Raw genomic sequence first — 14,244 nt, forward strand, 5'->3', positions numbered from 1 at the left:
ATATGTTTTAATAAGCTTTTAGAGGTCTACAGGATTAGTGTTGGAGGGGAATCCCAGGATTAATGTCCAAGCTTTGATTAAAAGGCAAGAAGATGCTTATATTGCACAAGTACCAAAGAGACATAGGGAATAATTGGTTTCTACAGTTAGAAGAGAGGCCAAAATGATAGTTTTTGGGTTAAGATCAAGGGTAGTATTGAATGTAGATAACATGACCTCAATTCAGGAAAGTCTAGCATTATGATGATGCTATATTTCATTTCCTTAGGCCTCTTTATAATGTAGTTCATACTTTAAAAAACTATCTGGAAGTAACCTAAAAGACAGTTTGATCCTAGAATAATCGTTATCCCGAAATGATTGAAATCTTGCCTGAAAGAATTTCAAAAATGGATAAACAGGGATTCTGATAATTTATCAGAGCTAGTTGAACTTTCATAAGAAAGGGTGGGACAGATTTTAAAAAGAAATACCTTACCTAAGGTTGCCAGTTGTTTGAAATGCAGACAAGCATTGGGCTGGCCCAAGAGATCCAGACGATGATAAAGGAGTTTACTACTGGGTACAGTGTTGAGGTTTTTAAGTTGTCTAACAGGTATTTCTGGTTGTATTACAACTATACACAAAATGAAAGATGTGTCTTGAACCTAGAATATAAGTAAGCATGATTTAATAAGGAATGCATTCTATTTCAAATTAAGAAGCAAAACTGAAAGCCTTATAAATGTTTTAATATACAGTAAGTAAACATTTCTGGTCTACATTTTCAAAGATCGGCACTTTCTTTAAACATTCCTTTCTTTTGGGCTCTTTGAGATTTGTCATTTTCCAACTTATTTATAACGAGTAAGTTATCTAATATTCTGATCAATTCTCCAAATTAATTCATCCTATTAGATTTATAAAGGATTTCCATATATGTTGACTATCAAATCATGACCAACATAGGCTTAACATTCTTTTATCTGAGAATCAATTTAAATATTCAAAATTAACATGATCAATCCTTGCAGCAACCGTTCTTCATAGGAATGCATCCTATTAATTGCTGAAGATTGAGTGACACAGCAGTCATAAACAGGAATTAAGTTGAATTTTTTTTAGATTTATGTGGCATAGGTCTTAAGCATTTACCAAAATACAACACTCAGCCACAGCAAACACTAGACTTAAATCTTGATTCTGACTGGCCTGGAGGCATGTAATAAGACTCCTATTGCTTGGAAATCTAAGAAAAAGAATGCCTGTTTTGCTGCAATTAAAAATGCCTTCAGCTTCAATATATTATCACATCTTCAAGCGTCACTTACCATTTTCCAGGCATAACTCACATTGTAGGCACCTTTCCCAATTTCACGCAATTTGTTGACATGCCAAGACAGTGACGAATTCACAGGGACTGTAATAAGTTGACTGCCGAGGGGGAGGCTAAGTTGGCAACAAATAACATCCATCAACTACTCAAAATGGGAAACTAACTCAGTACTGTTTTTTTTTTACTTTAAAGTGAGATCACTCAAGGAAGGGCTGCATGAAATTTATTTTTAATTAAAATAGAAATAGACTGCTTTGCTACATTCTATTTACTCTTCATACTCAAAGCCAAAATGCTGGTTCTGATCACATGAATTGGCTGCAGATGAAAAATTTCAGTGCCAATATACAGGGAATGAAACCACCAAAGGCATTGGTTGGAGAAGAAATGGTAAACAGTTGGTTGCTTAGTTATACACATCGCCAAATGATAAAACTGCCCCATATCTTGTAGATAACTAACTCTTTCAAGGGGTAGAGGCAGATGTAAGGTCTCCTGCTTGGGCAGGGGGTTGGACTAGATGACCTGCAAGGTCCTTTCCAACTCTGCTAATGTGTGTGTGAAAGGAAGACTCAAGAATCAAAAAGAGCCTCACTTCATGTATTTCCACTAGCCAAGCTCCATTCACATTAAAGGAACTGGAGAGTCAGGAAAGTAGAGCCACAAAATTTAGAGCCAGCAATTGGGGCTGGCAGAGGAAACTATCCATTTTGCAAGACTCCACCATCTCTCTGCTGGATGCAGGGAGGCAATGGAATCCTCCCCCTCTCTTCCACCAATCGTAATGCTTGTTTGCATGTGTTACTTAACATGCAAGGGAGGAGCGTAGTGTCCTCACTACACTCAAAAGAATATTGAAGTTTATTGTTCTTGCCTTCTCCAGGCTTCAAGTGCCAGAAAAGACATTTGCAGCCACAATAAGCAATACACAACTGAGACGGATGGTGTCCTGATGTCTTTTTTTAGCAGAGATGGAGGGAAAAGCAGGAGTCTTATTAAGAAATAACAGACAATCAACATTTGCAAGACTCCATAATATAGCCCGGGACTATGCAATTGAAATATCTTGACACCCTTGCTCTTAGCTTTTATAACCAATCTTTTCCATGGTAGCTCTATTCTGTGTGTCTGAAGCAGAAGATAAAGCCAGCCATGCAAGATGTTATACAGCAGCAACAACAGAAATGATGACTTGCTTATCACATAAGGCATTAAGAATCCCAATCTAGCATTTCTAGAGCAGAGGTATCAAACTTGCAGTGTCATGGCAGTGTCACATGATGTATCTGGACTTTCCCCCCCTTTGCTAAAACGGGCATGGCCAGAGTGTGAAGCATCTGGCCCATGGGCTGGGAGTTTGACCGCTCTGGATTGAGAGGAAGTGTCTAGCCCAAGCTGGTTCTTGTGCCTAAAGTGGGACTAGAACTCACAGTCTTGTGGTTTCTAGTCTGATAGCTTCACCACTAAGGCTCTTAAGTATACACTAAGTTTATATAAAGCATCAATTCAAAATCTTACCTGAGGATATTCTGTCGGACCAGTTCAAATTTTGGAATATTCTCATAATGTATTATATCTGTGTGAAGCGGTGGTTCAGAAAGCAAATAGGGTCTGGTAAGAGAGGGGTGCATAAGCGTATACCCTAAAAATAAAAAAAAATAAAAAAACATGCGGTTTTGCATACACATTACATTGAAGTGATATTGGAAGGATGGTAATATCAAATTAAATAGTTACTCCAACAATGAAATTGTATTCTCTTCCCATACAATAATGAATTATTACCTTTATCATCAATCAGAAATGTGTAAGAAGCCAAAGAATCTTGGTAATAGGTTACATCTTCCAAAATATAAGCTAGATTAACATCCACTCCAACAATTCCTAACAACAGATTTCCAAAGTAACATGGTTTGCTGACAGTCATGATCAACCTGTTTAAAAATATGCAAACATAAATAATTAGCCATAGGAAATCTGGAATATCTCAGAACAATCAGCTCATGATTCAACAGGAGTTTCAAAATAACTGTATAAAGGCTTTTAGCTGTAATGGCTGAGGAAATCTACCAATGCTTTTCATTAACATTTATTAACAATCCACCAAGGTAGCACTGTTTGTCATTCTTGTTTGGGACCTGCAATGAGGGGTGCCCAACTTTCAACAGCAAACCTTTTGGCTGCTTCAAGGACAGACAGGACTGAATATGTATTTATAGTTATCACATCATATTTCAGTAAAAGAATGCTTAGTATAAGCGTAGTATAAGTTGCAAGTATAATTTTTTCTTCATTTGTTGCAGCCAGGAAATCAGCAAAATCTCCCATTATAGGCTCTGTTTTGACATTCTGTCATTATGTGTTGGACTGAATATGTGAACTTGGCCATTAGTAGTAGCCCTTAAAAACGTATGTGTAAGCTTACAACCTTAAATACTGTAACTTTTTTCTAAAATAAGTTCTTTAATCCTCTTACTTATCAATTAAATTGTAATTTTCATGCCAATTGGGATGGTGGGCCATGTCATGGCCAATCTGATTCAATCTGTTCTGTCATCACATAATTACAAGTATCAACAGCATTAAAAGTTTACATCTCTAAGCAAAATGGAATGAAAGGAATTAAACAGCATTTTCAAACAATTAAAATTGTTGGACATAATTAATTTTAAAGTAAGTTGAGAAAAATCATGGTCAATGATTCCAGTGAAAGTTGAAAACAGCCAAGAATTAGTATTGTTTTGGGGGAGCGGGGCAAATACTGCATAAGGATTTGTATTGCAAATGAATGTTTATATTCTCTGGGCATTCCTATAACATAATGGATATTACCCTGTTCCCCTCCAAAGCAACAGTGAAACTGATACTTTACTTCCCAAATGACAGCAACAATTCTGAATAATATAAGGGTATCAGAAGAAATGAAATTATAATAAATAATTATATGTAAATATCTACACCTCCCCTTCATCTCAAGTAGATCAAGATAGCATGCAGAGAGGTCTCAGACTAATCCAGGCACTCCCTGAACACATTTAAACCTTTTTAGCTTTAATAAAATCATTGCATCACATTTCCAGTTTTGGAAAACAAGCTGGTTCATTACATTCTTTTTGACAAAGTAAAATCCAATTTAGCAACTGATATGGAACTCTAAAATACAAGCGTATAAAAATTTTGGAAGTTCTTGACGGTTTGACCTACCTTCTCAACTAATATTGCCATGGTCCAGAAGGTATAAAAGAGTTTTCCAGACTATTCTTACTAATCTGTTCTGTTGCCACATAAAAAAAAAAATCTAGAAGCAAGCTGCCATTTCTGATGGTACTTTTCTCTTTGTAGCAGAGAAACCGGACTATACTCAACAAATTCCTATAACTTTAACCCTAAACTGTCTACTATTGACCTCAACCCATTCCTAAAACGTCTGTAAGGGGCGTGCACAAGCGCACCACTGTGCCTACTGTCCCTGTCCTACTGTCCCCATTTATTTGTACCCATTTCATTCATACTCATGTTTATTCTTATACCTATTATTTTGTAAATGATTGACAAATAAATAAATAGCAAACAGGTTTGAATGAAGTTGCATACATCCAGAAGGGACTTCAAAATTCTTGATTCCATTTACATTCCCTTTTTCTTGCAAGTGTGCATATCTTATAATGTAAATACACTGTGGAAGTTAGTTTTTGTAACTGTACAAAATGAATCTTCCAATTATACACAGTGCCTCTGTGGTCCATGCTATCCACCAAACAACTATCTGTATTTCCCAACTAGAGCCTGCTTGCTAGCTCAGTGTCTTTCTCCCTGTGTCCCAGCAAAGACTTTTGCCACCTCAGTCTCTCATTCCCAATGTTTACTGTCACTGAGTTCCACTAATGTCACACACTTCCTCCAGGGCAGGGTTGTCAAACTCCCGGCCCATAGGCCACACCCACACCTGGTTTAGCAAAGGAGTGGAAAGTCCCAATACGTCACATAATGCCACCATGACGATGTGAGTTTGATATCCCTGCTCCAGGACAATGTCATACAACTTACACTCTCTCAAAGATACCTCTCTCTGGAGATTTCTCCCACTGGTATGAAAGACTTATTATTCAAGGGTTTCAATCTAAGGATATTATAGATCACCAGCCAGTTTGTATGAGGAGCTATCATTAATAAAGGTCTACTTTTCCATGTGGTACATACATAAAATAACTCAATTTTTTAAAAGATTTAAAATGTCTTAAATGTCAGTAAAATTATGGAATGCAAACTGTAATTATCTTATTGACTGAAAACCAAACAGTCTCATATTCTTACATTTGAAAGTATAGGGAAAGGATCTTTGCTTCTTTATTTACCAAAGCTTCAATGCCACTAAATTCCCATAGGCTCTAAGTGGCTTGCAGAATGCCACAACTACAAATGTAGCCTTGAACTACAAATTTTTTAAAAAACCAACAAGTAACATGCCACAACTCATGACAGTGCCATCTTGAGAAGAGACTAAATCAACACATCCTGAAACATTTTCAAAAAGACTTACTGTATATACTCGAGTATAAGCCTAGTTTTTCAGCCCACTTTTTGGGCTGAAAAAAGCCGCCTCGGCTTATACTCGAGTCAGTGAAAAATTTGCCCGAAATGGAGGAGAAAAAGGGGCGGGGCCATGCCGCTGGGTGACACTCGTGAATGGCCCAGTGCCCCTGTGAGTTTCCCCTCCCTCTGTGTCAGTTTGCCGCGCAGCGCACACCGCACCATCCCCCTCCTCACGTTCTAATGTAATGCAGGGCTGTCTTACGATTCCCCTTCCTCCCCCTCCTGCCGCTCTGCAACGATGTCCCACCTCCTCCTTGTTATGGCAAGCAGCCACATAGCGATGTCCCACCTCCTCTGGTACAGTGATCCAATGATAGGAATCACTGTGCCGTGTGTCATAGGAGGCGGGACATCGCTCCCGCGGCTGCACGGGACATCATCATCACAGCGGGACATCAGCATCATGAGGTGAGTGAAGTATTTCATTGAATACACCGCTAGTTTACTGTTTTCTTTGAAATAAATATTCAAAAACATTATTGGTATCTATTTTTATTTTTGAAATTTACCGGTAGCTGCTGCATTTCCCACCCTAGGCTTATACTCGAGTCAATAACTTTTCCAGTTTTTGTGGTAAAATTAGGTGCCTCGGCTTATATTCGGGTCGGCCTATACTCGAGTATATACGGTAAGACTTCACAGCTGTTTGGAACCCAATAAAGCAAAAGAGACCTGGATATCTGGAAGTAAGCTGTTTCAAAGGACAAACAAAATGGCTCACCCTCAGGGTTACCTTGAAAGGAAAGGACCCTCAGCAAGCCCCCTCTTCCTGATCTCACTGGGTGGTCAGTTTCTGTCTGGAGAAGCCAATCTAAGGGGTGGATCCAAGTATCCAAGCCCCAAGCCATGAAGAGCTTTAAGGATGACAATCAGCACTTTGAATAGCATCCAGGTTTAACAGGGAGATTCCTGCATTTTCTGAATCCATGAGTGCAAAAGGTTTGAAAAATGCAGGCATACAGCCTTTGAAAATTAAGTCTTGCAATTTAAAGTTATGCATTCTGCATTTCCAAAGTGTTCAAGATGTTTTCGACCAGTATAAAACTTTACCCATGAAAAATCAATACAAAAACAGCAATAGCTACAGAAACATTTAGCATTCCAGAAGAGAGATGTTTTACACCTTTTCTTTAAGTTATAAGTAGAATAGAATAACAGAGTTGGAAGGGAACTTAGAGGTCTTTTAGTCCAACCCCCTGCTCAGCAATGTTCCCTCTAATTTTTTTTCAGTGTGAGCAGAAAGTATAGTGTTTGAGCAGCACATTTTCATGCTGAGCACCTGAATTTTTTTCATAGATGTCACCCAAGACAACGAAATCATGTTATTTGAAACTCAATTCTACCATGTAAATATCCATTAAGTAAAAAAATCTCCCTATACAGGTAGTCCTCAATCTACGGACATAATTGAGCCCAAAGTTTCTATGCTAAGTGAGACATTTGTTAAGTGAGTTTTGCCCCATTTTACCACCTTTCTTGCTACAGTTAAGTGAATCACTGCAGTTAAATCAGTAACCTGGTTGTTAAGTCAACCTGACTTTCCTGCTGACTTTCCTTGGCAGAAGGTTGCAAAAGGTGACCCCAGGACACTGCAACCATCATAAATATGAGACAGTTGCCAAAGATCCAAATTTTGATCATGTGGCCATGGGGATGCTGCAATGGTCATAAGTATGAAGAACAGCTATAATTCACTTTTTCAGTGCTGATGTAGCTTTAGTCATTAAGTGAACTGTTGTAAGTTGAGGACTATACTTTCCCCTTACTATCCAACAGTCTGCAGTGATATTAGCAAGTATGAATAAATTACCAACTGATGTAGATTAGCAATTGGGGCACTTAAAGAAACAAAACAAAGAGGGGAGAGGATTGAAGGGAGGAAGGAAGGAAGGAAGGAAGGAAGGAGAGAGGGAAGGAAAGAAGGAAGGAAAGAAGGAAGGAAGGGAGAGGAGAGACAGAGACAGAGACAAAAAAGGAAAGAGGAGAAAGAGAAAAAGAAAGGGGAGAGGAGGGCGGGAGGATAAGAAAAAGAGGCAGAAAAAATAAAGAGAGAGAAAGAGAAATGGAAGAAAGAAGGAAGGAAGGAAAGAAAAAGGAAAGAAAAAAGGAAGAAAGAAAAGGGAGAGAAGAGAAGGAATAGAGGCCAAAAAAGCAAACAAGGAAAAATAGGGAAAAAACTTTCACTGGAAAACACTATTTTCCATCAGCGCAAAACTTTCCTAAACAAGGTTAATTTCCAGATTTTGACTTTCCGGTCCAGGTGGACCAAGAAGCCTTTATTTTCTTTTTCTAAAATCAAATAAAATCTGCGGACCACCAGCTCGGCTCCCCCTTCCTGCGAAAAAAAGCCTCGAGCCCCAATGCTCCGAACACAAAGCCTGGATTCAGACAACATGTGCACACCTGGCATGGGTTTCCACTTGCTTGCGTGGCAAGCGCCTCCCACACCCCTGTATCTCGGAAACGGAACCAACTGCGGGCAGCCCAGCCAGCCATGGGAGCTGAGCTGACAAATCGCGACGGAAGCATGCTCTGCACGTCCCACGGAGAGTTGGCTGCTGCCGTTGCTGCTGCCACCGCTTCCCTCCTCAGTAACTTTGATCCAGGAGGGAACGGCTTCCCTGTCAATCAGCCACACGCCGGCAGAGGGAGCCCAATCGTAACCCTAGGCGGCCATATTTCTGTTGGCCAAAGGCCCGCCCTCCTCTGGGTGTGTCCATGCACTATAGTATCCTGGCCCAGCTGACAGAAGCCTCCTAGCCGCCTGCAGACTAAAGTCCATCATGCTAAAGATCACTGAGCGGCAGTTAGAAACTGCTGCGCTGTGTTTTGTTGCCCCCCTGCGCGGCCGCGCACCCACGCACCTTAGGGGGAAGAGTGCTGCTCAGGCAGGAAGCCCTATATCAGTGATGGGCAACCTTTTTGGCGTGGTGTGTCAAAAATTGGCAAAAAATCGAGCATAACTCACGTTGTGTGTCACTTCGACAAAAACATAATTTTGCGCAATTTATAGTTTAAACTACAAAAATATATAATTGCAATATAATTGTATTTAATAAACCAAAAACAAATTATTTAACATAGCTGCTTAGTAACTTCTTTGTTCATCAGTCGATTTCGTATGTTGCCCTTGATATTATTATCAGTATCACTTACCAACGGTTCTGCTTAGCAACCAAAATGTTGGCTCAGAAACTCTGGCATTGAAGCGTGCAAGTCTTAAAGCTGTCAAGTTACAAGAACCTTGCACCCCTAACCCTTTAGGAAAAAAACCCCAGGGGTCTTCAAACCTGACAGCTTTAAGCCTTGTGGACTTCAACTCTTCAACTAAAAGAGAGACTGATAAATATTAAAAAAAATAAAACCAAAAGCAGCTACTGCAGTGGCTTAGAATTTTACTCAATTACTGTTGAGCCCATGGAAAGTTCTGCAGCCCCAGGAGCAAAGGAAGGGGGACGGAGAGAGAGAGATTGGCTGTTTGGGGTGCTTGAAACCACCTGGCCCTCCCCAAAGGAAACCCTCTTTGCAGGATTAGCCTCGACTGGCTCTGCCAGCGGGGTTACCCCAAAGCGCATTGGGCAGCGACGGATGCTATCCTTTTTCACTTCGGCTGCTTCAGCTGGGACTTCAGAACCCCAAGGGAGGGACCTTATCGGCCTCCCCCTCCCCACCCTTTGAATGAGGTGTGATATGGCTCCTCCATCCCTGCTCTTTAACCCAGCCAGAATTACAGGAGGGCTGCCCCCGTTCTGCTTTCCGGGGTGGATCTTAGCCGAGGGACACCAAGACCCCAGAATGGGTGGGGGGTGGGGGAAGAGCTTCTTGACGGACGCCACGATCGACTTTTGGAAGTTGTGTTTTCGTAAAATAAGATTAACCTTTGGATGTGTTTGTTCCGCTCGGCCAGCGGCGTTTTCTCCCACTAATCCCGGCGGATCCTGATATCTGAGCTGGAAAACTGCAACCCCCCGGAAATGATGACAACCCCCGCTGAGTAGCTGGGACTTGCAGAAAAAGGCTGCAGAGAGAGAAGCGTTCGATCCGTAATCCGTCTGTGGGGGGCGCTGGGGACAGGGCCGGGCCCCTTCTTCCCACCTCTATCCCCCCCCCACTCTTGAGGGACAAGCCCTTTCCCCTGTCCCAACGGTGGAATTGAGGCTACCTCTGCTTTCCCTCTCCCTCCCTCAGTTGTGCAGCAGCGGCAGCGGCAGCTCTCAGCCTGGGCGGCAGCGTCACGCAGGCTGTGGAAGGAGGGGGAGGAGGAGGGAACCAAAGAGAGCTTTTACCGAGTCTGCGCCCCACAACCAGGACCGTCCTGGCGCCTCAAGCCGCATTTCTTCCTGCAAAGCCCTTCTGGCGTCAAGCGGAACTCTCGGGTTGCCCGAAGGGCTTTGCAGGAAGAAACGCGGCTTGAGGCGCAAGGACGATCCTGGCTGGGGGCGCAGACCCGGTAAAAGCCTCTCTTTGGTTGGTTCCCTCCTCCTCCTCCTCCTCCTCCTTCCACAGCCTGCGTGACGCTGCCGCCCAGGCTGAGAGCTGCCGCTGAAACAAGTTTGGGGAGCATGTGCGTGTCACCCGAAATGGCTACGCGTGTCAGCACTGACACGCGTGTCATAGGTTCGCCATCACTGCCTATATCATTTCAGACAAATGGTTGTCCATCTCTTCTTAAAAATTTCCAGTGTTAGAGAATTCAAACTACTACAGGCAAGTTGTTCCACTGATTAATTGTTCTCTTAGTTCTAGGTTGCTTCTCTCCTTGATTAGTTTCCATCCATTGCTTCTTGTCCTGTCCTCAGGTACTTTGGAGAATAGCTTGACTCCCTCTTCTTTGTGGCAGCCCCTGAGATATTGGAACACTGCTATCATGTCACCCCTAGTTCTTCTTTTCATTAAACTAGACATACCCAGTTCCAGCAACTGGTATTCATATATTTTAGCCTCCAGTCCCCTAATAATCTTTGTTGCTCTTTTCTGCACTCTTTCTAGAATCTCAACATCTTTTTTTACATCATGGCAACCAAAATTGGATGCAGCATTCCAAGTGTGGTATTGCCAAAGCGTTATAAAGCTGAAGCAATCTCACCGTCATTACACAGAGTATTGTACAACTTAGATAAAACTAAGATATAGGCTTTCCTTTCTTGTCATTTTCACATTAAACCACATAATATTGCTGATGAATAGACTGGGCATGTTCTTACATTCTATTAACTGTTAAAAGTCAAGAGGCAATGATGGAAGCAGAAATGATTTAATTTTCTTATCTTGTGTGTTATATATTCTTGATCTGGATCGGCAGCACTCCTGACTTATTTCTGAATAATGCATGACTACATAGAGCTACATACTACAAATTTAATGCAGCATGTAGTTTGACTTTAAGCTATCCTCATGGTGTCATTAAATATAAAGTTATAGTAGTCTGTGCTAGAAGTGTGACTCAGAATAATGATAAGCTTACTTTTTTAAAAAATGGGAATAGTTTTATGTTTCAGTTAAAAGTTCGTAAAAGATGTTCCCACCCATTGTCAATCAGAAACCTCTAGCAATCTGAGCCTTATAATATGTTTACCACAAGAAAAAATGTTTCTGGTCGATAGGAAGTTCTTCAGCTGGACAGACATAGGGGGTGTAGGCTCTTAAGAGTCTCACATGAACCCTGTCTGACAAACCATCTCCGAGATCTTTTTTGGGCCAGAACCCCCACTGGAGTGGGGGCGAAGAAGGGCAGTGTCTCATCAGACCCAGAGAGAGGCAACTGGTCCCTCGCAGGTTGGAGATTTGCCTTATGAATCGGAGTTGGGGCGGCAGTCTGCAATATGGCTGATAAGATGCTGACTCTTTTGTCAAAGCAAATGTACAGGAGGGTACGGAAGAGATGAAAGACCGTAAGAAAATTTATCTAACCCACAACTATAATCAGACCTGGAAAAGGCAAAGAACTCTTGAGAACATAAATAATATTGATGGTCAGATTGGGATTTTTTCAAAGAAAGAAAGAAAAGAAAGAAAGAAAGATATAATGGAGGGTTTGAAACACCAGCCCCCCTTAAAAGTTATTTATTTGAAACAATTTCAGACAGCAGAGAAATGGCAAACCCACTCAAATATAAACTCTATACTTGGTTTTGGACTTGAAATAGAAACCAAACATTCTGAAGGAGTTATTCTGTTTGGAACTTTTTCCAACTAATATATCTTAACTCCAAAAAAAAGCACTTCTTCTTACTGATAAGTGACAACCTAACCTTGACTGTGCGGAAAGTTTTAATTAACCACTGCCATAAATCAGAATTTGGAAAAAAGGAGGCAAAGAGAAATACCCGAATTTGACTGTTTGCAAGTTTGTTTCAAGTGATATATTCTGAGCAGCTACAATTGAACAGACCCGGAAGCTGACAAGGAAAGAATAATAACAGAATCAAGAACTGGGAAACATGAAAGCTTTTTTTTCTTGTTTTGTTTTCCTTTTCCACATCTTCTTTTCTCTTGGCAAAGGATTAAGATGGCCCCAGCTTCTCTTCTGGTTGAATTAAATTTAAGGTGGGACAGAATCTCAAATATAAGTCTTGTATAACTAACTGCAATTTTGGAACTGGACATTAAGGAAGAACAAAAGACTAAGATGGCCCCCATCATTCTCCCCCACAGCAACTGAAGCAGACAAATTTAAGGTGGAACTGAAATAAGAACTGTATAACTAACTATAACTTTGGAACTGGCTATCATGGGAATTCTAAGAACTATGTTAAATTCTAAAAGATATCCATAAATCAGTAAAATCAGTAAAATCAAGCCTAAATAGAATTCTGAATCCAGAGAAGCAGATATCTAAAGAAGAATTTAAAGAAGGAGGGGGGCAAGACAATGAAGGAGTAGAAACGGAGGGAAATAAAAAACACACAAAAAAACCCCCTCCATTGGTCCCGGCAGTGGTGTAGGGAAAATTGTGAAAAGGGGAGGTGTCCCAACAAAAGGAAATAAAAAGCAGACAAAAGTGGTTTTGGAGGTTGTTAATGGCATAAGGAAATTGAAGTAGGATATTATGCCCCAACAAAGAGAAATATAAAATATCTTTGATCTGGGGAAAATTGGAGACAGTGGATGTGTCAAAATAAAGAAAAGGGACAAGTCAGGAACAGAGAAGTGGGACAAAAGACTGACTAGGAAAAAATCAGATAATTAGAAACTATTATATGGGAAAATATAGTTAAGATAAGGGCTTTATTCCTAAACTCTGACAATAAAATAGAGTTGCTAACTGGTTGAATATGATAATGGAAAGATAGCTAAATAAAGGTTAAATATACGGAATATGGATAATATGAAACTGATATGGGGAGGTGGTAAAGCAAAGGTTTGTGATCCAACTTTTTAACATGATAATTAAATTGAGTTGCAAAATGATTGAATATGACAATAGAAGGACAACTAAGCATGGATCAAAATATTTACCGCTCGTTATTTTATATAATAGATTAAGGAAAGTGTAACAAACATTGAACATTGATGTCATCTAGAGACGATTAAGGTTATCCAATCCAAGATATGGAAAATGGAGAGGGAACATGAAATACACCTACAATGGGAAACTATTGAGATAAAAAGACAGAATCACAAATTGGGAGCATGTAAGGATGTATAATTATATAAAGATAATGATGAGAATAGCAAGGAATTGTAACCAGGACTACATCTCGGACAAAATTAGGCTGGGGCGAGGGGGAGGGTGTTAAAAAGCACAATGACTATATATGTATACTTTTCTGTTATATATATTTTTTACTAAAAAGGAGGAAAAAATTAAATATGTACATCAAAAAGGAATTATAAATATCATCAACATAAAATGGATCTCGCTCGGAAGCTGAAATACACCAAGTAAATGAGATGAAAAGTGGGAACTAGAGGAGAAAGGTAAGGGAAGAAGAGAGAGATAGGAGAGAGGGCAAGTGGGGGGGAGAGAGGAGAAGAAAGGAGGAGTGGAAGGGGAGAGAGGAGAAGGGGAGAGGAAGAGGAAGTATAGAAGGAACGATGACAGAGGGAAGAAAGGAGGTAGGGAGGGGGAGGATAGAGGGAGTGGAACTGATGGATAAAATACAAATATGGTGTATGGAGAGCAGAAGAGCCAATAATTGTTTTTGGAAGTTGATGGTAAGATGGAATTGATGTAAACATTTAATAATACAATATGATGTTGGCTATGTAATAGTATACATGTGATTATAAGTTATGAAAATGAAAAAATAAAAAACTTTAATTAAAAAAAAGAAAAAATGTTTCTTATACAATTTTGGGAGCTGAACTTCTTTCCAAGCTGAACTCCATCTGAT

The 14,244-nt window shown here is 40.3% G+C and overlaps 1 protein-coding gene across 1 annotated transcript in view; it reads right to left on the reverse strand.

Annotated features, from left to right (window-relative positions):
• Nucleotides 1-14,244, reverse strand: part of CACHD1 (cache domain containing 1) — a 135,908-nt gene that overhangs the window by 34,729 nt on the left and 86,935 nt on the right. Inside the window, 4 exon segments of the mRNA XM_032217813.1 lie at nt 479-647; nt 1,311-1,428; nt 2,834-2,957; nt 3,101-3,250. Coding sequence (XP_032073704.1) covers nt 479-647; nt 1,311-1,428; nt 2,834-2,957; nt 3,101-3,250 — 561 coding nt within the window.

The sequence above is a fragment of the Thamnophis elegans genome, chromosome 5 (assembly GCF_009769535.1).
Source record: "Thamnophis elegans isolate rThaEle1 chromosome 5, rThaEle1.pri, whole genome shotgun sequence".
Classification (NCBI taxonomy): Eukaryota; Metazoa; Chordata; class Lepidosauria; order Squamata; family Colubridae; genus Thamnophis; species Thamnophis elegans.